General features: G+C 44.4%; 1 protein-coding gene across 1 annotated transcript in view; it reads left to right on the top strand.

Annotated features, from left to right (window-relative positions):
• The first annotated feature begins 3,789 nt into the window (after nt 1–3,789).
• Nucleotides 3,790–23,272, top strand: part of LOC147122070 (uncharacterized) — a 196,241-nt gene continuing 176,758 nt past the window's right edge. The window contains exons 1-2 of the mRNA XM_085978153.1: nt 3,790–3,932; nt 13,590–13,725. Coding sequence (XP_085834279.1) covers nt 3,790–3,932; nt 13,590–13,725 — 279 coding nt within the window. The remainder of the gene's footprint in view (nt 3,933–13,589; nt 13,726–23,272) is intronic.

Genomic DNA, 23,272 nt, shown 5'->3' with positions numbered 1-23,272 from the left:
CCCTTCTTGCCACAATTTCGGCATTCCAGCTCCGTACACCAGCAGTCATTAGCGTGATGGCCCGTTTTCCCACAACGGTAACATGTGCCGTTCCACGCACCTTTAGGTTCAGACGACGCCTTGTGAACTCTCCCTGTTGAACTAAACTGGTGAGCCTCCTTTTCCGCCATCTCCATGGAGACACTAACTTCAATGGCCTTTTCAAGCATAAGGTTGTCCTTAGTAAGAAGGCGCTTCTGTGTGGCTGCACTTTGCAGACCACACACAAGTCTGTCTCTTATAGTATAATTTAGTACGTCATTAAACTCACAGTGCTCTGATAGTCTTTTTAGTGCAGCTACAAACATGGTCACTGTTTCTCCTTCTTCCTGGTTACGCCTGTGGAACCTAAACCTCTCAGCTATGACTAGGGGTTTGGGTGAAAAATGCCCTTTAATATCTCCACAATTTCGCTATATTATTTAGTCCCTGGTTTATCTGGATGCACTAAAGTATGCAAAAGATTGAAAGTCTTTGGTCCCATCACACTTAACAATGTAGGTACTACTTTGTTCCCTCCAATGTCATTTGCTTGTGTGAAGTATTCAAATCGTTCTGTGTATGAGCTCCATTGCTCCACATTTTCATCAAAATCACCAATGTTTCCGAATATAGTAGCCATCTCAGGTTTCAAATTTTAATTTCTGTTTACTCACTGCACCCGTCTCTGTTCCGAGTGTTTTGTAGTTGAAAACAAGAAAGTTCCCACAACGCAGATTCGTCCGATCCTCGTCGCCACTTTGTTGTGTCTGTACCTTTCTACCTAGACACAATTAGGGCTCAGAACCCAGAGATTCAAACATGAGGCTACTTTATTCAAAAAGAAGATTCCAGAGAGAACAGAACAAAGAGAACAAAAACCCAACCAAGAGAACAAACCCAACCATCCATCTGCTGTGACAGCGCCACCGCAGGTGGGAGGAGAACACATAATACATAACAATCCTCGGTTCCGAGGGACTGCCAAAGAGAGAGACTTTGGGCCCCATGTGTGGGATGTTATACATCATCTAATCTAACTAATTAAAAACACTGTCTCAAATACTAATGCAAGTTTCTCCAGGAAACCGAAACTTATGCAGTCCCAGTAAAACATAACTTATACATTAATCCCTTACTTGTCTCGAGCAGAAACATACAATCATTTAAACACAGTATTATTTGCGTAGCCATATACTTTTCTAGGCACTCCTAGTTTCTAACACTATGTATCTAGATTGATTCCACTGTAGCTCTGAATGTGGCCTGTATGACTGTTACTGAAATTCTCCCTACTTTTGATATAGTATATACCTGTTTTGATAACATCAGACTCTACTATTATAGAGCTTTTCCCCCAGACCCTATTCTCCCTGTAGGCCCTCTTTGGCTGGGGAGCCTGTCTGATTATTGTACCGGTACCCAATTTTTATCGGTATATAAATCTTTGTATTTTTATAGTTTCATCGTTGGCACCTCTGGTCATGGACAGGGCCAACAACTAATGTGTGCAGCTGAACAATAATAAGAGCAACAGGTACAAGATCAGAACGTGATCGAGAAATAGTTGGAAAAAGCTGGGAAGAAATAAATAGAGTCCACAAAATTTGATGGTGGGAGGAAAGAAAGAGAGCTGAAGATGAGAGACTGAATGCATGAAAAAGGAAAACAGGTGATTCATGCTATGTTTGCTAAAGCCAACAAGTTCATCATGCTCTCCATGGATAACTGCAAACAGCAGGATAGGGATCTGGAATTCATAAATATAACAGGTTTTCCTCATGTCCACCGCATCGTTGTCCATACAAAATGCCATGAGTTTTTTGAGGTAGAATAGATAAGGGAGAACCAGTGGATGTAGTGTATTTGGATTTTCAGAAGGCCTTTGATAAAGTCCCACATAAGAGGTTAGTGTGCAAAATTAAAGCACATGGGATTGGGGGTAATATACTGGCATGGATTGAAAATTGGTTAACAGACAGGAAACAGAGAGTAGGAATAAATCGGTCTTTTTTGGGGTGGCAGGCGGTGACTAGTGGGGTATCGCAGGGATCAGTGCTTGGGCCCCAGCTATTCACAATATATATCAATGATTTGGATGAGGGAACCAAATATAATATTTCTAAGTTTGCTGATGACACAAAACTAGGTGGGATTGTGAGTTGTGAGGAGGATGCAAAGAGGCTTTAAGGTGATTTAGACAAATTGAGTGAGTGGGCAAATACATGGTAGACGCAGTATAACGTGGATAAATGTGAAGTTATCCACTTTGGTTGGAAAAACACAAAGGTAGAGTATTATTTAAATGGTGATAGATTGGGAAATGCTGATGTACAAAGGGACATGGATGTCCTTGTACACCAGTCACTGAAAGCAAACATGCAGCTGCAGCAAGCAGTTAGGAAGGCAAATGGTAAGTTGGCCTTCATTGCAAGAGGATTTGAGTACAGGAGCAAGGATGTCTTACTACAGTTGTACAGGGCCTTGGTGAAACCACACCTGGAGTACTGTGTGCTTTTGGTCTCCTTATCTAAGAAAGGATATACTTGCCATAGAGGGAGTGCAGCGAAGGTTCACCAGACTGATTCCTGGGATGGCAGGACTGTTGTATGAGGAGAGATTGGGTCGACTAGGCCTGTATTCACTAGAGTTTAGAAGAATGAGAGGGGATCTCATTGAAACGTATAAAATTCTGACAGGGCTAGACAGAGTGGATGCAGGGAGGATGTTTCCCCTGGCTGGGGGTCCAGAATGAGGGGTCACAGTCTCGGGATACGGGGTAGGACATTTAGGACTGAGATGAGGAGAAATTTCTTCACTCAGAGGGTGGTGAACCTGTGGAATTCTCTACCACAGAAGGCTGTGGAGGCCAAGTCACTGAATATATTTAAGAAGGAGATAGATAGATTTCTAGACACAAAAGGCATCAACGGGTATGGAGAGAGAGCGGGAATATGGGGAATATGGTATTGAGATAGAGGATCAGCCATGATCATATTGAATGGCGGAGCAGGCTCGAAGGGCCGAATGGCCTCCTACTCCTATATTTCTATGTTCTATGTTCTATTCTCCTACAAACGAGCCAGCTGCCTTCATGAATGGCAAGGGCTTCCATTGCCTGCATATGGTGTATGATCACCAGCAGCGCATCGTGCAGGTCTGTGCCTGGCTTCCTGGCAGCTGCCATGATGCTTTCACATTGCGCCAACCCTCTATCCTCCCCCTCTTTGCTCCTGAACATCAAGTAAAAGTCTGCTTGCTTCAGACAAGGGCCAATGCTACCCCCGACCAATGCTCCCCATCATTTGTTTTGGGGTGACACGGCCCCTTTAATGGGCTGCGTGGCCCATTCAAAAGTCCACACAGGTGCGTATTTTTCAATTTAAAAGCCCGCTCCCGCTCTCCATGGAGAGCATGGCAACACGTCTGCACGGCTTATAGGGAACATTGCTCCCTACACATAAAAACAGAAAATGCTGGTAACACTCAATAGATTAGGCAGTATCTGTGGCGAGTGAAAATATTTCCGGTCGATGACCTTTCATTGGAACTGGTACCCCCATAACACTTGACTCATGCCTTCTTTAAGGAACTCATGCTTGCTGGCCAAACTGCTACAACCTGTTCCATGGGACAACTAGAGCCCTTAACGAGCAGACCGTTGCATTTCTGAAGCAATAATTCTGCTGCCTGGTGGCTTCCTCCAGTACAGCCCAAAAAAAGTGCCCATGTGATAGCAGATTGCTGTATGCTGCGTAACTTTGCTCTGCAATGGGGACAACACATTGTGCCACCATTGACGAGAACCATCAGCAAGTTGAGGGAGATGACATTGATGACAGTGGACGCAAGGAAACCAGAGGACTCCAACACCTGCCTGCAGCTAGAGCTCTTTGTAAGCAGTTCATTGAAGAGTACTTCAGGAGATCAATCCCTGCTCTCCTGCATTAACAGTCCAACATTTCTCCCAGTCCTTCCAACACATCAACAAGCTACATCTGCCGAAAGGCTAACAGTGATATTCAAATTATCTGACATTGCAGGACCACCAGCTACTACTGAATAACTGCACACAAATATTTCAAAATGTTTTATAATTTTACTGGCTTACACAAATGCCTACACACTAATTAGCACCCAAGTGTGAGCCCATAGTGCCTGTCTTAAGCAATCTCTTAGCTACTCTACTATTCCTACAAGATGATCTCCCAGTGACTTCAGCATGCGTAATGAAAGGCTGCTGATGCTCAGATGAGGGCCCTTGAGATGCTTGTGGGTGGCAACGTTTAGGAGCTCGTGTCTGACTGCAGCATCTTGGCTGCTGTTGGGGCACTATGGTCCAGCTGGCTTTCTAGCACCGTGGCCAGCATTGTTGTTGGGCAAGTGAGGGCACAGACATGTTGTCATCCTGAGAGAGGGCAACATGTGTCACTCCTATTCTGCCACTGCCATCTCTATGGGGCTGCAACTCATCACTCCCACTAATCTCTGGGAGAGCAGACTGTAGGAGATCAGCGATGTGATTGAAGCCCCTATCAATGACTTCCCCAAGTCTTTTGATGCCGGTGGAGCCGAGATCCTGAATGGAACCAGTTTGAGCTTTGATCAAAGCTGCAAGAGTTGATGCCGCAGACTCCTGTGCAGAGAGCTCAGCTGCAGCACCCATGGAGGTGACCAGGAGATGACCACACACTCCATGGTAGACTGCAGATTGTTGATGTCTTGCACCAGAGGCCACACCGTCTCATAGCGGACTGCTCCATACGCAGCTTCCAGCCAAGTTTTCCAATACCTCGGAAAACTGCTGGTGCGATGAAAGTATTTTTTTCTGTCATAAGCTGGCCCCCTAAGGTTGGCACCTCTGTTCTCTTCAGCAGAGCTAGGACCGCAGCTTGCCTTCTAGTGAGCTATCTCGGGGGCTGTCCTTTTCACAAGTCCCTTCTCTTGCTCACTTATGCCCTGTGATTCACCATGTGCAGACCCCTTTAACTTGCAATGCAGCACCAGATTGCCAAGCTGCCTGTATGTGTGATTGCTTGAAGAAAGGTAAGAGAAACTGGCAGACACCCTGCTGAATGTGGCCTCACCATCGTCAACGCTCCTCAAGCTGCCTGGTCCAATGAGCTCCTTTGGTTCCTCTGTCATTTGAGGGAGGGCTTGAATGAAGGTTGGCCCTCCCCTGCTTCTGGTCACTTCCGGTTAGTGTGAGTTTTCTTCTCCTGCAGAAAAAGAAGGAAAGATTTAATGACTGGTTGTTGTAAAGCTTTGAGCTTCTGTGTGTGGCAGAAATAGAGTGCAATGTGAGAGGGAGAAGCAGCAAATTGTGAGCAGGAGGGGAAGATGGTCATGTGCAAGGAAGTGGCTCCAGTCTGAAATGTGAAAGCAGTCAGCAAAGAACTGAAATGCTTTGCAGTTGCTACCAGGTATAAGCAAAATGCTATTAGCGCCTGTTATGAGGACAGCAGCAACAAGTGAGTATGTGATTGGAATGAGAATTGATACTAAGTCTTTTTGTGATTGGAGAAGAAGCATGTGGAGCGGGGAGGGAAATGCTCAGAGTGCCGAGGTTGGGGAGGGAAATGCTGTGGCCAGGTGAAATGCAGAGAAGTAGAGACATCACTCCCACCCTTGCTATTCGGGCCAGGGCACTGAAGCACTTGTGGCACTTATCATGTTCTGGGGATGATGGCTGATGCATTCACATTGTCAGCCAGCTCCATGCAGACCTGCTGCAAAATGTATCTTACCAGCCCCTGCCATCCAAGGAGAAGAGGATCAGCTTGCATTCATAGAATCATAGAATGGTTATAGCATAGAAGGAGGCCATTCGGCCCATCAAGCCCATGCCGGCTCTCTGCAAGAGCACTTCAGCTAGTCCCACTCCCACGCCCTTTCCCTGTAGCCCTGCAAATTTTTTTCCTTCAGGTACTTATCCAACTCCCTTTTGAAAGCAGTGATTGAGTCTGCCTCCACCACTCTTTCAGGCAGTGCCTTCCAGATCCTAACCACTCGCTGCGTAAAGAAGTTTCTCCTTATGTCGCCTTTGGTTCTTCTGTCAATCACCTTAAATCTGTGTCCTCTGGTTCTCGACCCTTCTACCAATGGGAACAATTCCTCTCTATCTACTCTGTCCAGATTCCTCATGATTTTGAATACCTCTATCAAATCTCCTCTCAATCTTCCCTGCTCTAAGGAGAACAACCCCAGCTTCTCAAGTCTATCCACATAACTGAAGTCCCTCATCCCTGGAATAATTCTTGTAAATCTTTTCTGCACCCTCTCGAAGGCCTTCACATCCTTCCTAAAGTGTGGTGCCCAGAATTGGACACAATATTCCAGTTGAGGCCGAACCAGTGTTTTATACAGGTTCATCATAATTTCCACGCTTTTGTACTCTATACCTCTATTCATGAAGCCCAGGATCCCGTAAGCTTTTTGAACTGCTTTCTCAACCTGCCCTGCCATCTTCAATGATTTGTGCACATATACCCCCAGGTCTCACTGTTCATGCACCCCCTTTAGGATTGTACCCTTTTGTTTATATTTCCTCTCCTCATTCTTTCTACCAAAATGTATCACTTTGCACTTTTCTGCATTAAATTTCATTTGCCACGTGCCCGCCCATTTCATCAGCCTCTCTATGTCTGCTAGAAGTCTATCATTATCCTCCTCACTGTTCACTATACTTCCAAGTTTTGTGTCATCAGCAAATTTTGAAATTGTGCCCTTTACACCCACATCCAAGTCATTAATATATATCAAGAAAAGCAATGGTCCTAGAACCGACCCCTGGGGAACACCACTGTATACCTTCCTCCAGTCCGAAAAACAGCTATTCACCACTACTCTCTGTTTCCTGTCATTTAGCCAATTTCGTATCCATGCTGCCACTGTCCCTTTTATTCCATGGGCTTCAACTTTGCTGGCAAGTCTATTATGTGGCATTTTGTCGAACGCCTTTTGGAAATCCATGTACTGTACACCACATCAACCGCATTGCCCTCATCGACCCTCTCTGTTATCTCATCAAAAGACTCAATCAAGTTGGTTAAACACGATTTGCCTTTAACAAATCTGTGCTGGCTTTCCTTAATTAATCCACGTTTGTCCAAGTGACTGTCAATTTTGGCCCTGATTATTGTTTCTAAAAGCTTCCCCACTACTGACATTAAACTAACTGGCCTGTAGTTGCTGGGTTTATCTTTACACCCTTTTTTGAACAATGGTGTAACATTTGCAATTCTCCAGTCCTCTGGTACCAGCCCCATTTCTAAGGAGAATTGGAAGATTATGACCAGTACCTCCACGATTTCTTCCTTCATTTCCCTCAGCATCTGGTCCTGGTGACTTATCTACTTTAAGTAGTATCTCCTCTGTATCAATTTTTATCCCATCCAGTATCTCCTCTACCTCCTCCTTCACTATGTCTATGGCAGCATCTTCTTCCTTGGTGAAGACAGATGCAAAGTGCTCATTTAGCACCTCAGCCATACCCTCTGCCTCCATGCATAGAAACATAGAAACATAGATAGGAGCAGGAGTAGGCCATTCGGCCCCTCGAGCCTGCTCCGCCATTCAATGCGATCCTGGTTGATCATCCAAATTCAGTACCCTGTCCCTGCTTTCTCCCCATACCCCTTGATCCCTTTAACCTTAAGAAATATATCCAACTCCTTTTTGAATATATTTAATGAACTGGCCTCCACCGCCTTCTGTGGTAGAGAGTTCCACAGGTTCACCACTCTCTGGGTGAAGAAATTCCTCCTCATTTCTGTCCTAAATGGCCTACCCTTTATCCTTAGACTGTGTCCCCTGGTTCTGGACTCCCCGACCATCGGGAATATCCTTCCTGCATCTAGTCTGTCCAGTCCTGTTAGAATTCTATAAGTTTCAATGAGATCCCCTCTCATTCTTCTAAACTCCAGCGAGTACAAGCCCAATCGACCCAATCTCTCCTCATACGTCATTCCTGCCATCCCAGGTATCAGCCTGGTGAATCTTCGCTGAACTCCTTCCATGGCAAGAACATCCTTCCTCAGATAAGGCGACCAAAACTGCACACAATACTCAAGATGCGGTCTCACCAAGGCCCTGTACAACTGCAGCAAGACATCCTTGTTCCTGTACTCAAACCCTCTCGCTACGAAGGCCAACATACCATTTGCCTTCTTAACCGCCTGCTGCACCTGCATGCCTACCTTCAGCGACTGGTGCACAAGGACACCCAGGTCTCGTTGCACTTCCACTTCTCCCAATCTATTGCCATTTAGATAATAATCTGCCTTCCTGTTTTTGCCACCAAAGTGGATAACCTCACATTTATCCATGTTATATTGCATCTGCCATGTTTCTGCCCAATCACCCAACATGTCCAAATCATCCTGGAGTTTCTCGACATCCTCCTCACAGCACACATGCCCACCCAGCTTTGTGTCGTTTGCAAATTTGGAAATAGTACATCTAGTTCCCTTGTCTAGATCATTAATATATATTGTGAATAGCTGGGGTCCAAGCACTGATCCCTGCGGTACCCCACTAGTCACTGCCTGCCACTCGGAAAAAGACCCGTTTATTCCAACTCTTTGCTTTCTGTCTGCCAACCAGTTCTCTATCCAAGTCAATACCTTGCCCCCAATCCCATGTGCCTTAACTTTACACGCTAATCTCTTATGCGGGACCTTATCGAAGGCCTTCTGAAAGTCCAGATACACCACATCCACTGGTTCTCCCTTATCTATTTTACCAGTTACATCCTCAAAAAATTCCAGTAGATTAGTCAAGCACGATTTACCTTTTGTGAATCCATGTTGACTTTGTCCGATCCTGTCACTGTTTTCCAAGTGCTCTGCTATTACATCTTTTATAATGGACTCTAGCATTTTCCCCACTACCGATGTCAGGCTTACCGGTCTGTAATTCCCCGTTTTCTCTCTACCACCTTTTTTGAATAGTGGGGTAACATTAGCTACCCTCCAATCCATGGGTACTGTTCCAGATCCCATTGAATGTTGGAAGATGATCAGCAATGCATCTACTATTTCTAGGGCCACTTCCTTAAGTACCATAGGATGTAGATTATCAGGCCCTGGGGATTTATCGGCCTTCAATCCCATCAATTTCCCTAACGCCATTTCCCTACAAATACTGATTTCTTTCAGTTCCTCCCTTTCATCAGATCCTATGTTCCCCGGCATCTCTGGGAGGTTATTTGTGTCCTCCTTTGTGAAGACAGAACCAAAATATGTATTTAGTTGGTCAGCTATTTCTTTGTTCCCCATTATAAATTCCCCTGATTCTGACTGCAAGGGACCTACGATTGACTTCACCAATCTTTTTCTCCTCACATATCTATAAAAGCTTTTACAGTCAGTTTTTATGTTCCCCGCAAGCTTACTCTCATCTTCTATTTTCCCCTTCTTAGTTAATCCCTTTGTCCTCCTTTGTTGAATCCTAAACTGCTCCCAATCCTCAGAATTATTGCTTTTTCTGGCCAATTTATATGTCCTCTCCTTGGATCTTATGCTATCCCTAATTTCCCTTGTTAGCCATGGTTGAGTCACCTTTTTTGTTTTATTTTTATGCCAAACTGGGATGACAAATTCTGTAGTTCATCCATGCGGCCTTTGAATGTTTGCCATTGCCTATCCACCATCAACCCTTTGAGTGACATTCCCCAATCAATCCTACCCAACTCGCGCCTCAGACCAACGTAGTTTCCTTTATTTAAATTTAGGACCCGAGTCTCTGAGTCAACTACTTCATTCTCCATCTTAATGAAGAATTCTATCATATTATGATCGCTCCTCCCCAAGAGGCCTCGTACAACAAGATTGCTAATTAATCCTTTCTCGAGGTCTCCTTTTTGGCCCCACCCCTCCTGTTACTACCCGTTTACAATTTATATGCCTATAGAAGACTTTTGGATTAGCTGTTATGTTACCTGCCATTCTATTCTCATACCCTCTCTTTGCCCCTCTTATTTTCTTTTTTACTTCTCCTCTGAACTTTCTATATATAGCCTGATTCTCAGATGTATTCTGTCATGCACGCTCTTTTTCTAGTTCATCTTACTCGCTATCTCTTTCGTCATCCAGGGAGCTCTGACTTTAGCTGCCCTACCTTTCCCCCTAGTGGGAATGTACCTCGACTGTACCCGAACTATTTCCTCTTTAAAGGCAGTCCATTGTTCCATTACAGTTTTGCCTGCCAAACTTTGATTCCAATTTACCTGGGCCAGATCGTTCTCATCCCACTGAAATTGGCCTTCCTCCAATTAAGTATTTTTACTCTAGATTGTTCTCTGCCCTTTTCCATAGCTAATCTAAACCTTATGATACTGTTCCTAAATGTTCACCTACTGACACTGACACTACCTCATTCCCCAGGACCAGATCCAGCAATGCCTCCTTCCTCATTTGGCTGGAAACATACTGATCTTATGCTGATCTCCTGAACACACTTCAGAAATTCTTCCCCCTCTCTGCTCTTTACACTATTACTATCCCAGTCTATATAAGGAGAGTTGAAGTCCCCTATTATCACTATTCTATAGTTCTTGCATCTCTCTGCAATTTCCCTGCAAATGGCCTCCATATTTTTCCCACTAGTTGGTGGCCTATAGAATACACCTAGTAGTGTAATGGCATCTCTATTATTTCTTAACTCTAGCCATATAGATTCTGTCCTTGATCCCTCCAGGACATCCTCTCTCCCCAGCACTGTAACATTCTCCTTAACCAATACTGCCACACCACCTCCTATCTTCGCTTACCTATCTTTCCTGAACACCTTATATCCAGGAATATTTAATACCCAATCCTGCCCTTTTTTGAGCCAGGTCTCTGTTATTGCCACAAAATCATATTCCCATGTGGCTATTTGCACCTGCAGCTCACCAACCTTGTTTACTATGCTTTGTGCGTTCACATACATGCACTGTAAACCTATCTTAGGCCATCCTGTATTCTCTCTTAGTTGGACCCCACCTAATACCTTACTATTTATTACTTTAGTGCTATCTGTCTCTCCCAATCCTTTGTGCCCTTTGTTTCTCCTTTCTAATGCTACATCCTGGTGCCTGTCCCCCTGACAACTTAGTTTAAACCCTCCCCAACAGCGCTAGCAAACCTCCCCGCAAGGATATGGTACTCCCGGCCTGTACAGGTTCCACCTCCCCCAGAACCAGCCCCAATGCCCCAGGAATCTGAAGCCCTCCCTCCGGCACCATCTCTCCAGCCTTGCATTCATCTGCTCTATCCTTCTATTTCTATATACTCACTCGTGCATGGCACTGGGAGTAATCCAGAGATTACTACCTTTGAGGACCTGCTTTTTAATCTCTTTCCTAGCTCCCTAAAATCTGCCTGCAGGACCTCGTTCCTCTTTCTATCTATGTCGTTGGTACCGATATGGACGACAATCTCTGGCTGTTCACCCTCCCCTCTCAGAATGTCCTGTAGCCGCTCAGTGACATCCTTAATCCTGGCACCAGGGAGGCAACATACCATCCTGTTCCACAAGGACCTCCACCACTGTGTCGGTGAATCTAGGAGCTTGTGACTTTAACATCTTACAGATCAAACCTCATAAAATTTCAGCAACAATGTCTGGAGAGTAAAACTACACTTCGCTTAAGAGATGCAAGCAAGTTATACGTAGGTGCCAGCCCACTAGAAATCCTGTAAGCACAATGTTTCAAACATTTGAAAGATTTAGAGACTAGGTAGATCAGGTTATATTAGTTAGATAAGATGGAAAAGGAAAAACTGCAAATGCTGGAAGTCTGAAATAAAAACAGAAAATACTGGAGAAACACAGCAGGTTAGTCAGCATTTGTAAAGAGAAAAGACGCATTACGATGTTTTAGGTGTGTACCCTTCATCATATTGGTTGTTTATGGATGTTTTTCAAGAGCACTAAGTTAGCCTAAAATATAACTACCTGTATGTGCTGTAAAGTGTTCTAACAAAGGAACGTGTGAGGTACAGTGGAACCTCAATTATACACCATTATGGTCAATAATCAAGGTTCCACATCACAAGGAGACAATGCAACACAGCTTCATGCAAAGGTTGCAGATATTAAGCCATGTTATTAATAATCTAGGATGGTAAAACGATTATCTGAGTGTGATCATCATTACACAGCTGTAGATTTTTCACAACATGGATTTATTTTTAAATATCAAGTAAGAATTACTGCAATTTGATACAGTTGCATTTCAAGTGATATACTGACCTGGCTTTTGCAGTTCATTTAAACCACTTGACTAGCATATAAATGGTCACTGCCTATGAATTGCATGCTAATTTGACTTTTTTTCCTCATATAAACATCTAGAATATGTATCTAATTTGCATTCAAATAGACTTGAATGTCATTAAATGAATGGAGACAGGGGAATTGGGATTTTTTAAAAAGTATATATGAATATATTTTGCAATTTAATTTGCATATGAGTGAATTTGATTATACTATAATTTGAGCAATCATTGAAAAGAAATTGTTTCAGAAGGAAAAAACCCAAAAAGTAATAATTAAATGAAACCTATGAGAAAAATGCACTTTTCCAGTTGTTAACAAAGACCTGTAATGTACCCTGAGAGACAGTACTGAGAAAAATGTTATTATCATTATATGTGTCTGTACTTGTACAATGTTCATAGTGTATGGTGTATGGCCTAGAATTTCATCAATAGGATTTACACCACTTTAAGAGTAATTGCGGTCGGCAGCAGTGGAATTTGCATTCGAGCTTCCTGGGTAAGCTCAGTTGCAGATCCATTGGTGCAAGAATTGGTGTAAAATGGGTGTAAACAGTTGAACCGCCAGGAAATTTCTGTGCAGCGTTTTAAAAGTACTGTTTAGCTTACAGTCTTCAGCATGCCTCTGGGGGACAAGCAGGTAAGCAACAGTGCTTCACTCATTCATTTCTCTCTCAAATTACTTCACTGCATGCCGTACCAATATTTTGATTATACTTGAATAGAATTATGACCATTAAAGTGCCAGCTGTACCCAGAGGACAGCAGGGCAGGGCAGGAGAAGAACTCAAAACTTCAGTGATGCAGAGCTCCAAGCCTACTCGATGAGACTGGAGACTGAAGACAGGAGGCACAGATTCCAGGGTGTGCTTTCCACCAAACCTGCCAGCACTGACACTCATGCTGCCCAAAGGGAGGTGGCACTGGCACTGAGTGCCAACTCTCTCACCCCCAGGACTGCAGAGCAATGCTGCAAGAAGTTCAATGACCTCACCAGGGTTGGCAAGGTAACACATCGAGCACACTCTTCCAACATTCCTTGCCCACCCTGGGCACCAGCACAAACTTTGCTCTCTTAAAACAACACTTATGCAACTAAATCTTCATAGTGCACTCTGGTTAAAGTAGGCTCTAACTTGCTATCCTGCACTATGACTACACAACTCCCTTTACTCCGCTTGCACAACCCTAAAAGCCTTCCTCTATTTTAACAACCTCATACCCCCACATCTCTTAGTTCATCTATCCCATGACATTTGGCACACACTCAACTGCCAGCCTTACCCTCATTTACTTATCTGTTTGCAGAAGAAATTGGCACAATGCCCATGAAAGGCAAACCACTGGAAGGGTCATCCCTATCTTTAAACTCCTCACCCTCTTCGAGGACAAAGCCATGCAGCTCGTGGTTACTCAGTCAGCTATTGCTGTGGCAGATGGCGAGGTAAGTGGCATCTTGCCAGTGCCAAGTTAGTAACTGACCATTGACACTGCCACCCTGGTGGCTCTGTGAAGCACCTTGCATACACAATTTTCTGCCACCTTTCTCTGTCTCCTTAATCCCAAGAAGATAACACTCACCCATTCTTACCTTCTGCCATCCTTTCCTACAGATCCACCACAGCTGGAGAAAGATGGTGATGAGCAGGACGACCTGGGGAGTTTCTTCTCTCTTGTTCCATATGACGATGATTATGAGGAGGAAGATGAGGACCAGTCCACTCACTCTTTCCAGTTATTTTATCCTGGCCCATATTCCTCTGCCCAAATCCCCTCGAACTTACCACCTGTGGCACATACTTCCTCTCTCCCAGGCACCAGTTCAGAAACTTTCACCTGGGGGAATTAGAAAGTGGTAGACAGGATTTGGAACTGGGTGATTCACTGAGCACAGGGGACCTGGAGGAGTGAGTACTGGGGAAGGATGTGCCCTCTTTCTAGTGGAGGCTGAGGAGATGGCTGCCTCTGCTTCAGAGTTATGGGGCCGAGAACTCATGAACACACCAAAACCGACAAGCAAATTGTCCCCCTATCTAATACTGCAAATGAAAATATTTTACATTGATTAAGCAATAAAAAATACATTGCAACATTTTATTTCCTGATGCACCACAATGCATTCTACTATTTTTTAGTGTGCAAATATCAATATCTAAGGCTGTCACATATATAATTTAATTCCACTCACTATCACTTCATTAGTACAGTACTTGCAAAGTTCAGCATTCTAGAGTGGTTCATGAAGTGTAGATTACTGGACAATGGCAGTAGTTAATATCCTACTGAGTGGCTCAATTATACTTAATTGTGTGTACTGGCAAATGAATATTTTTGTCAAATACAATGCATCCAGAATAGCCTCAATTGCAGTTATCTCATATCTTCCAAGTATATGTATACCCATAGACACCCTTACGTTGCTATATTGGCCCAGAAATTCGGGCCGGGGGCTTCCCGCGGGTGTAAGCCCCCGACCTGCACTTACCTTGCGCGCCGGCAGTTGAGCTGTAGGGCCCCGTGGAATTCCGCTCCGGGGCCTGGCCCAGCTGCCGGCGCGCTGTGCTTGCGTGTCCCAGGGGCGCAGTTAGTGCGATGCGTCCCCTGGGATCACGTGAGCCATGGGCAGCCAATCGGAGGAGGGAAAAGCCCATTCATAAGGTTGACAGGAAGACCTGTCAAAACTTATAAATACTATGGGCCCCAAAATAGCAGTAAACCTTCAAATAATTTTTTTTTTTAAATCACACTTTTTAAATAAACTATAAATTACATTAAATAACTATTTTAAACAATAATTTAAATTTTTGAAAAAAATAATTTTATATTCTAACGGGGCTAAAAATAAACTTACCTTGCTTTAAAGTATTTAAAAATAGTAAACCTGTGGAAAAAATGTTTTAATTTTAATTAATTGACCACTTACCTTGCAAAAAGCAGGCCTTACACCTGCTTTTTAAATGTGTAAATCCTGCAGGCTTACCATCGCGTGAAAACCTGTAAAAAAAAACTAAGTTCAAAGCACACGCGCTGCCTCCCCTGCGCGCGCGTTCGACCTCTGAACCTCTTCGTTCAGAGGGTCGGAAGTGCCGGATTCCCGCGCATGCGCAGTGCATGCAGAAAATCAGCACTTCCATTCGGCCTACGGGTGAGTAACCCGTGCATACTCACCCGTGGAGACCCGAATTTCTGGGCCATTGTCTTATATTGTTCTGGTATTTACTAAATCTAAAACTTTCTGTTTCTGACTACGCACTTGTCAATTTTGTTTCATTTAATGCATTTAAAGTTAACGTGAGAGAAAAGAATTGGTGAAGTCAAGCGTAGGTCCCTTGCAGTCAGAATCAGGGGAGTTTACAATGGGGAACAAAGAAATGGCAGACCAATTAAATACATACTTTGGTTCTGTCTTCACAAAGGAGGACACAAATAACCTTCCAGAGATGTCGGGGAACATAGGGTCTAATGAGAGGGAGGAATTGAATGAAATCAGTATTTGTAGGGAAATGGTGTTAGGGAAATTGATGGGATTGAAGGCCGATAAATCCCCAGGGCTTGATAATCTACATCCTAGGGTACTTAAGGAAGTGGCCCTAGAAATAGTAGATGCATTGCTCGTCATCTTCCAAAATTCTATAGACTCTGGAATAGTTCCCATGGATTGGAGGGTAGCTAATGTAACCCCACTATTTAAAAAAGGTGGTGGAGAGAAAATGGGGAATTACAGACCGGTAAGTCTGACATCGATAGTGGGGAAAATGCTAGAGTCCATTATAAAAGATGTAATAGCAGAGCACTTGGAAAACAGTGACAGGATCGGACAAAGTTAACATGGATTTAGAAAAGGTAAATTATGCTTGACTAATCTACTGGAATTTTTTGAGGATGTAACTGGTAGAATAGATAAGGGAGAACCAGTGGATGTGGTGTATTTGAACTTTCAGAAGGCATTCGATAAGGTCCCGCATAAGAGATTGGCGTGCAAAGTTAAAGCACATGGGGTTAGAGGTAAGGTACTGACTTGGATAGAGAACTGATTGGCAGACAGTAGCAGAGTTGGAATAAATGGGTCTTTTTCCGAGTGGCAGGCAGTGACTAGTGGGGTACCGCAAGGATCGGTGCTAGGACCCCAGCTATTCACAATATATATTAATGATCTAGATGAGGGAACTAGATGTAATATCTCCAAGTTTGCAGACGACACAATGCTGGGTGGGCATGTGTGCTGTGAGGAGGATGCAGAGAAACTCCAGTATGATTTGGACAGGTTGGGTGATTGGGCAGATGCATGGCAGATGCAGTATAATGTGGATAAATGCGAGGTTGTCCACTTTGGTGGCAAAAACAGGAAGACAGATTATTATCTGAATGGCAATAGATTGGGAGAAGGGGAAGTGCAACGAGACCTGGGTGTCCTTGTGCACCAGTCGCTGAAGGTAAGCATGCAGGTGCAGCAGGCGGTTAAAAAGGCAAATGGTAAGTTGGCCTTCGTAGCGAGAGGGTTCGAGTACAGGAACATGGATGTCTTGCTGCAGTTGTACAGGACCTTGGTGAGACCACACCTTGAGTATTGTGTGCAGTTTTGGTCACCTTATCTGAGGAAGGACGTTCTTGCCATGGAGGGAGTGCAGCGAAGATTCACCAGACTGATACCTGGGATGGCAGGAATGACGTCTGAGGAGAGATTGGGTCGATTAGGCTTATATTCGCTAGAGTTTAGAAGAATGAGAGGGGATCTCATTGAAACTTATAAAATTCTAACAGGACTAGACAGACTAGATGCAGGAAGAATGTTCCCGATGGCGGGGGAGTCCAGAACCAGGGGTCACAGTCTAAGGATAAGGGGTAAGCCATTTAGGACTGAGATGAGAAGGAATTTCTTCACCCAGAGAGTGGTGAACCTGTGGAATTCTCTACCACAGAAGGCGGTTGAGGCCAATTCATTAAATATATTCAAGAAGGAGTTAGATATATTTCTTAAGGCTAAAGGGATCAAGGGATATGGGGAGAAGGCAGGGACAGGGTACTGAATTTGGATGATCAGCCATGATCTCATTGAATGGTAGAACAGGCTCAAGCGGCCGAATGGCCTACTCCTGCTCCTATCTTCCATGTTTCTATGTTTCTATGTTGATCAAGATCTGTGTAAGCCAATTGATTTAGAAGTGGATGTCAATGAATAAAATTAAACCTAATTAGGAAACGACATATCCAAATCAATCAAATGGGGCAGTAGTCCTTTATACCCCTATTACTTGACAAATTTTAGAACGACATGTGTGACAACGATTTTGAAAATATAGTTGAATTCATGTAAATACAATCCTAATATATGCCATTTCTTGCTCAGGATCTGCTCATGTAACTTGTGACCACATGTCCCGATTTAATTCTTTACATAATCAGTAATGGTACAACCAGCCTAATTTCCATGTATGCATCCTTTTCATAAATGTGAATCTATTGCTTAAAATGGGATACTGATACATAATACAGCACTACTTTTGAAATTAAATTCCCTTTCAAATATGCCATAAACCTACTTGTAATCTTTTATTTGCAGACTACAAAGCATATAATGTCAAATGTAACACTTAGACTTAATAGTCTCATAATACAGCCTTACAAGTGCCTTAAATTGTCAACTGACAGGGAAATGGCACAGGCACATGGTGCTTGGAGTGGGAGGTGGTAGAAGTGAGATAGAAAGTGGGGAGAGAGGGAAAGGGTGGGGGAGGGATCAGGCTAGTCAGTCACAGGTATCTCTTGGACTGCAGGTCATGGCTTATAGGTATGGGGAGGGATGTATGGCATAGGTCCTGTTTTATACTAATATAAATGCAGGCTGCTAGTTGGGAAAGGATGAGTTTTGGCGTGGGTTAGGGTAGAAGGAAAAGAAAAGGGTGAGGGGTAGTTGAGAAAGAAGAAAGGAAGACTTGCATTTATATAGCGCCTTTCACAAATACTGGACCTCCTAAAGCACTTTAAAGCCAATCAAGTACTTTTTGAAGTGTAGTCACTGTTGTAATGTAGGAAACATGGCAGGCAATTTGCGCACAGCAAGCTCCCACAAACAGCAATGTGGTAATGGCCAGAAACTCTAATTTAGTGATGTTGATTGAGGGATAAATATTGGCCAGAATCTTTTACGTTCATCTGAGAGGGTAGACGAGGCCTCGGTTTAATGTCTCCTCCGAAAAACAGCACCTCCGACAGTGCAGCACTGGAATGTCAGCCTAGATTTTTGTACTCAAGTCTCTGAAGTGGATCTGTGAACCCACCACTTTCTAACTCAGAGGTGAGAGTGTTACCAACTGAGTCACGGCTGACACAGGAGAGGGTAGCAGGGAAAGTGATAGGGAAAGGGACAAGAAGGAACAGCTGGTCAGATTGCTCAAAGTGGATAACATTAGGAGGGAGAAGGAAAGAGTGAAGCATGGACACTTGGAGTGGTAGATAGTAGGAGGGAGAGTGAAAGGGAGGGCGATAGGCAGGAATGGCAGATCAGGAGGGGAAGCAGTAGGAAGGAGAAGGAAAAGGTGAGGGGCAAGAAGAATGGGCACCCAGGGTGGAAGCATTAGATTATTAGATTTGAGGAATGCCACTTCATTTAAACTGTTGTAGTTTAAACAAACAGGTGCTTCCCCAATGTTATACTTAAGGGAATTCCCAGCTTTTAATTCAAAAGCTGGTTTCTGGCCTTCACTGGGAGTATGCTTTTGAAGTAGGAAGAAGAAGGATTCAACAAAGGGCGTCACCAAACATTGGAGAAAGTCCGGGTTGCAGGGTGCTTTGAATTTCACTTGCTGGTAGTGGTCTAACAGGTGGTCCCTTTAAGGACCGCATATTAGGCTGCATGTTGACCTGATTTTCTTGAATGCAGCCGGCACCTGCCTTCAGGCAAATCAACCTTGCAGAGGGGGCGTCAAACAGGCATTGGGACCCCTATTTGTATATCCATAGAGTCCAACAGCAATTTCAGGCATGAGAACTGCATGGTGATGTTTTGGCCTTTACCAATATAGTTCACGGTGCACTTCCGGCTCGTAATGAGTGTGCACTTCCAGCCCGCCATATTGTGCCTTAGGAAGCCATTTAGCACCAGTAAAATGGGTGCTATGCGACTGAATGTCTAGGCCATTGCTTTGTAATTGCACAATCTGCCCATTAGGTGGATTTACAGGAAACTCTTTATTATCCGGCACCAGCGGGACCGGCGTGGTGCCGATTTATCAAAAAGTCCAGATTACAGAGAGGTATAGTTTAAAAGGTACGAGAGCTCCGTACACAGCAACAAATCCAGGCTTCCCTGTTGCTTAGCAACATGTGCAGGAACTCCGGCCACAGACCAAGCATCCCTGTTGCTTAGCACCAAGTGCACAAACCCCAGTTACACAGCCACAGATTCAGGAACTGCCACTAATATGAAGTAAAACTTACCTGAACCTACTCCTGAATTTTGCCAGTTAACAGAGATTTCCGGTTATTTAGGTACCGGTTAAAAGAGAGTTTCCTGTATCTCAGAAATTGCTCAACATGCTGACATTTCGAAGGTCCAAAAAAAATTTAAATTACATATTTCACAATAACGTGATTATATTTATCCATTGTATTGTCTTTTATGTCTTTTAATGTCTTCATTAAAGCTTTGACTTGAAGACCTCAGCTTCTCCCAAAAACCTGGCCTTGGACTTGAGACAGAGCTGCAATGCTATGTGTAAAGTCCGCGCCTCAATAATACACGGACTTCGGGAGGACAGTTTAACAGGTACTTTACTGAACTGGAGGGCAACGTCAGACTGAAATACAGAAGCCTGCTAGGGCCTTTTATACAGGGGTGGTCACTGCCGGTACTGCAGTCTAAAACCAGTTCTTCCCTTAAAGGTACATACACAACAATTCCTCCCCTTTTAGATAAACAGTACATAACATTCATTTAACAACTAAATAATAACTAATTACAACTTTCTGGATATTATATACATCAACTGAAATAATCATTATAAGTTCAGTCTTTGAGGAGGCTTCCTGATCCTGACTGGATAGCGCCTTTCTCGAGTATCCTGTTCTTGCGGCGGAGCTGATTTTGGTTCATTGTCATTGGTTGGTTCATCAGCTTCCAATACCACTGCTTCTGAGGTAGACGCAATCTGTACTTCGGGTTGATTACCAGGTGCACCTTCTCGTGGTACGGGTTTGGCTTGTTCCTGTGACTCTAGAACCTGGTCAGCATGGCGCCTCACAATGCTCTCTCCAACGTCCACTGTGTACATTAGTGGTCCCTGCTGTGTGCATATCATTCCTGGCTGCCATTTTTCTGTTCGGTAGTCGTGGGCCAAGACTGGTTGCCCTATCTTGAAGCTCCGGGTTGGCTTCTCATTTATGTGCTGGAATTGCTTATCCTCAACATCTCGTCTTATGTTTGGTTTGAGCAAATCCAGGCGACATCTTAGCCTTCGGTTGAAGAACAGTACGGCTGGAGCTTGGTTGGTTACTGCATGTGTCGCATTCCGGTAAGCAAACAAGAAACTATCCACCTTGTGTTGTAGTGGTATGTCGTCATTAGACATTGCCTTTATGGCCTTTTTAAAGGTCTGAACAAACCTCTCAGCCAATCCATTTGTGGCTGGATGATATGGGGCAGATGTGTAATGTTTCACCCCATTATTCTTCAGGAACCTCCGGAAATCCTCAGACACAAACTGTGGCCCATTGTCGGAGCAAATCTGTTCTGGCAACCCATTCCTGGCGAAGATGGTCCTTAGGACTGCAATAGTTTTCTCCGTGGTGGTGGAGGATATTTTAATGACCTCTGGCCATTTTGAATGGGCATCCACAGCGATTAGAAACATTGAGTCCATAAATGGACCAGCAAAATCAATGTGTACCCATTGCCATGGAGATGAGGGCCACTCCCATGGATGTAGTGGGGCCTGTGGTGGAGCATTTTGGACCTTCTGGCATCCTGTGCATCTCTTGGTCATATCCTCGATTTCTTTATCGATTCCCGGCCACCACACAAACGCCCTGGCTAGGCTTTTCATTTTTACCCCTCCCAGATGACCCTCATGAAGCTCATTGAGCACTCTATCTCTTAACTTGGGTGGAAATACCACTCGGGATCCACACATCAAGGTTCCCCGGCACACTGACAGCTGTTCTCTCCTTGGCGAGAATGCTGGCAACAGTGAGTCGCCATATGCTGGCCATCCCTTCACCGTCAAATTATAGACCCGAGAAAGTGGCAGGTCATTTCGGGTTTCCTTCTCTATACTTGAGTTTGTAACAGGCAAACATTCGACTATGGTCGCATGGAATATCTCAACAGGGTCCACTGCAGGTGCTTCTTCTACCGTAGGCAACGGTAGGCGCGACAGCCCATCAGCGTTTCCATGCTGTTTCGTACCCTTGTACTCTATGTCGTACTGATGTGCCCCTAGAAAAAGTGACCATCTTTGCAGCTGTTGCGCCGTCATCACCGGCTGATGATCAGTCAGTAGGGTGAATTTCTGCCTGTGCAGATAGTGATTGAACTTCTTCACCCCCCACACCAGGCTGAGGACCTCCCTGTCAATCTGGGCGTAGTTATGCTCAGCTGAGGTTAGCGAGCGCGATGCAAAGGCTATTGGCCTCTCTGAACTGTCACGGAATTTGTGTGACAGTACCGCTCCAATGCCGTAGGGTGACGCATCACATGCCAACCGAATCGGTAGTATTGGGTTGTAGTGGGCCAATACTTCTTTTGAAGTGATTAGGCATTTACATTTCTGAAAGGCATGCTTACACTCATCACTCCATTTCCATGTCACTCCAGTTTGCAGCAGGGCATTCAGTGGGTGCAGAATTGTAGATAAATTCGGCAAGAACTTATGGTAGTAGTTCACCAACCCGAGGAACGACCTTAGTTGCAACACATTTTCTGGTGCTGGAGCCTTGACTACAGCCTCAATCTTGTCCGGCGACTTATGCAACCCTTCCTCATCAATCATGTGGCCACAATACGAGATTTGCCTCCTGAAGAACTCGCATTTGGGGCGGTTGGCTCGTAGCCCATATTCCTGTAATCTCGTGAGCACCTGCTCCAGGTTGGCAAGGTGTTCACTGTCATTTTCGTCCATAACCAGGATGTCGTCCAAATAACACTGGGTCCCCGGGATCCCTTGCAGGACTTGTTCCATCGCCCTCTGCCAAATAGCCGGGGCTGATGCTACCCCAAATACCAGTCGATTGTACTGGTAAAGGCCTTTGTGAGTGTTTATCGTGAGGTATTTTCTAGATGCTTCTTCCACCTCCATTTGTAGATACGCTTGGGCCAGATCAATCTTTGTAAAACGTTTCCCTCCAGATAGTGAGGCGAAAATATCTTCTATCCGCGGAAGTGGATACTGTACTGTGTGCAGGACTGGGTTCACAGTCACCTTGAAGTCCCCACAGATGCGAACCTTCTTTGGCTCCCCAGGCGTGCTGCTCAATGCTTTCTTCATTACAGGAATGATGGGTGTGGCCCACTCGCTCCAGTCCACCTTGGACAGCACACCCGAATGCTCCAGACTCTCCAGTTCAGCTTCAACGGCTGGGCGGATCGCGTATGGCATCGGTCTGGCCGTAAAAAATTTTGGGTTTGCGTTATCTTCAATCTTTATGGTTGCCTTTACTCCTTTTAGAGTCCCAAGTCCTTGTTGGAACACCTCTTCTGCGTCAGATAGAATTTGTGACAGACGTCCAGGTGCGACATCATCATCCTTTTTGTCAGTCACAGTTAGCGCCTGAATGGAATGCCAATCCAATTGTATTTTTTGGATCCATTCACGTCCCAATAATGGTGGTCCTCCATCTCGTAGTATATACATATATAGTTTCTGTGTTTCCTTGCCGTTATATTTAACTGGCACCCTTATTTTTCCTCTGGGGTAGACCTTTTGCCCCGTGTATGTCTTCAATACAATGGACGTGTCCTTTAAGGGTATGTGTGAGAATAGCCGCTCATAGTCTCG

This window comes from Somniosus microcephalus, chromosome 3 (assembly GCF_052327205.1).
Source record: "Somniosus microcephalus isolate GS21.2 chromosome 3, FLI_Smic_1.0, whole genome shotgun sequence".
Lineage (NCBI taxonomy): Eukaryota > Metazoa > Chordata > Chondrichthyes > Squaliformes > Somniosidae > Somniosus > Somniosus microcephalus.
This window is presented reverse-complemented; position numbering and strand designations above follow the sequence as displayed.